Source organism: Trichoplax adhaerens, genomic scaffold (assembly GCF_000150275.1).
Source record: "Trichoplax adhaerens TRIADscaffold_1 genomic scaffold, whole genome shotgun sequence".
Classification (NCBI taxonomy): domain Eukaryota; kingdom Metazoa; phylum Placozoa; class Uniplacotomia; order Trichoplacea; family Trichoplacidae; genus Trichoplax; species Trichoplax adhaerens.
Genome location: NW_002060943.1, coordinates 3,928,607 through 3,931,252, shown reverse-complemented (window position 1 = coordinate 3,931,252; position 2,646 = coordinate 3,928,607). Strand labels below are relative to the sequence as shown.

The window sequence follows — 2,646 nt, the reverse complement described above, 5'->3', positions numbered from 1 at the left end:
GTCTAGACTTCTACTATTTAACACATTAATATTAATATTATTAACAAGTTTAAAATGATATAATCCAAAAGCAGCCCTTTACAGATATTAAATTAGCAACACTTCCAACAGAATATTCATTACAGCTATCTTCTAATCTATATCAACACCGAACGTGTTTCTACTAAGCAAGCAAAACTTATGGGACCTGTATTCTAATGTATAAAATACTTTACTATCGTTTCATTTTCCATTTTCCATCCATGTTATTGGAGGCTGAATGAACCATTTGGATTAATCCTCAATTCTTCTATTACTCTATCCCCATTTATTACGTATACCAGTAGTCGAAAAAGAACACTGTATCCGTAGCAGGATTATAATGCGTCGTATGATCAAGTCACACATTCATAAGAAAGGTAAGAAATAAAGCAAAAATGACGATTTTCGTCTGTACTAGGAATAAACTACACTACTTTCTAACTTTCTTATTAAGTATGGACTAGTTGTAACAAGAATTTAGCCATTATTACCTTACTCATCTATCTGTAATATTAGAAAAGGCTAGAATGATACGAGTGTGACTAGGTTAAAGTATAGCCAATACGTTGTTCTATTCTATATTATCCCCTAAAATGCCCATCGATGATAGTGCAATGTATGCTTACCCTCATTCGAAGGTAGGCGAAGTTAATCCGGTCATGGATGTACAACAACCGTTCACCAATGATTATTCACCATAGACATATATAGTAGATAAAATAGCAGACGTTTGATGATGACCATAAATGATATCCGATAGGACAATCAGGCCATTGGTGCACAATTTGTTCACGAGATTTACAGCATAGATACTAAAGTCAAATAGAAAAGTATTAAAAATATCAACCAGACAGAGGTGGTTGGAATGCTAAGCATAGATACACGATACAAATCTTTTCTCAATTTTGCAATAGCCTAGCAACTACAAGATGCTAACATTAGCTATTCTATATCTATTTCTTGACCAAAAGGCAACAATCCTTTCTTAGTAGGTGGCTATCTCATAGACAAATAGTATCATTTAGCTTTTTTATTGGATCAAATCAGAGAATCCCTCATACGACCAGTTCTCTTCTTAGTACGCTTGTTCACTGACATACAGCTTTAACAGGTTAACGAAATCAAATTAAATCATTTTTTGTCCTCTAAACAAGTAAGATTCGCGATAAAATCCAACCTACGCTAATTAAACTAGATCATTTCTTGCATACTAAATAAATAAAAACTTTCAATTAATTCAATCTATGCTAATATTATCAATCCATTGGTTAGCTTTCCAGTCCATAAATTATATGATTCATTGACGATTATTTTGCTAATAAATTAATTCAGATAGAATTCTGGTTTAGGGTAAATTATATATGTGAGGACTGTTTATAGAAATGAGAAAATCCTTCCTTTGATTATAACCTTATTTTCCGTACTTTCTCCATAGAAGCGTCAAAATCAGTTGTATCGCTGCAGCATCACCCGCTAGCTAGGGCACCTGACTTGGCTTGGAAAGAAATATTTTTAACAAACCACTCGATAGCAAATGCTATAACACTAGAAACGCCAATCGTCAAAGCGGAAAATGATATACGCATTGTGTGCATATCAGATACACATTCACTGCAATCTAGACTACCAGATAAATTTATCCCTGATGGTGATATCTTAATTCATGCAGGCGATTTTACTATGTATGGCAATGTAGATGAGGTTATTCGCTTTAATTCATTCGTAGGCGAGTTACCACATGCATACAAGGTTGCCGTAGCCGGAAATCACGAAATTTGCCTAGATGAGACTTTCGATTACGGTAGACATGCCTCTACTGCACAATGGTGTAAATCATTATTGACCAACTGTATTTATTTAGAAGACAGTTTTATAGAATTGTATAACTATAAAATTTATGGATCCCCGTGGCAACCACGATTTAGCGACATGGGTTTCAATTTAGAACGAGGTCAAGAATGCTTCTCCAAATGGAAATTAATCCCGACTGATACAGACATTCTAATTACTCATGGGCCACCATTAGGTCATGGAGATTATTGTAAAACGAGAGTCAGAGCTGGCTGTGTTGATTTATTATATATTGTAGAAAAGGAAGTTAAACCTTTATATCATATCTTTGGCCATATTCATGAAGGTTATGGGGTTACCACCAATGATACAACGAAATTTATTAATGCTTCTACATGTACACAACACTATAAGCCCACCAACAAACCAATTGTCTTTGATTTACCAAAACGAGTAGTGAAAGTTGATTAATCACTTTGTTTCAGTAAATTCGTCACCGTAATCCATGATTATTCTACAGGATTGTAGATTAAGAATAGGTTACTATCTACTGTCTTAAGTCTCAAGCGGCTCGATTGGAATAAGTTAAAAGCCTATGCTACGATAATTTTACTATCACAATATGGCATTTACAATTTCATTGAGTTCATCAATATAAACATTTTTTATTTCGTCTGTTTTTACTATTAGTAGGCCATTGAATTTCGTAAAACGATTATTATTAGCTGGTGGGCCTACGAGTATCCGCAATACTGTTCTGCTAAGGACTTGTAAACGTTAAACTTGATGATATACTGTGTATCATAAGAGAAATTTACACGTAACGATGATCAA

The 2,646-nt window shown here is 34.0% G+C and overlaps 1 protein-coding gene across 1 annotated transcript; it reads left to right on the top strand.

Annotated features, from left to right (window-relative positions):
- Positions 1 to 361: 361 nt before the first annotated feature.
- On the top strand, positions 362 to 2,283 carry TRIADDRAFT_51679 (uncharacterized protein; the record flags this gene model as incomplete). Its single annotated transcript, XM_002108568.1, has 2 exons — positions 362 to 398; positions 1,457 to 2,283. The coding sequence occupies 2 exons, from the start codon at positions 362 to 364 to the stop codon at positions 2,281 to 2,283; spliced, it is 864 nt and encodes a 287-aa protein (XP_002108604.1).
- Between the last annotated feature and the right edge of the window lie 363 nt (positions 2,284 to 2,646).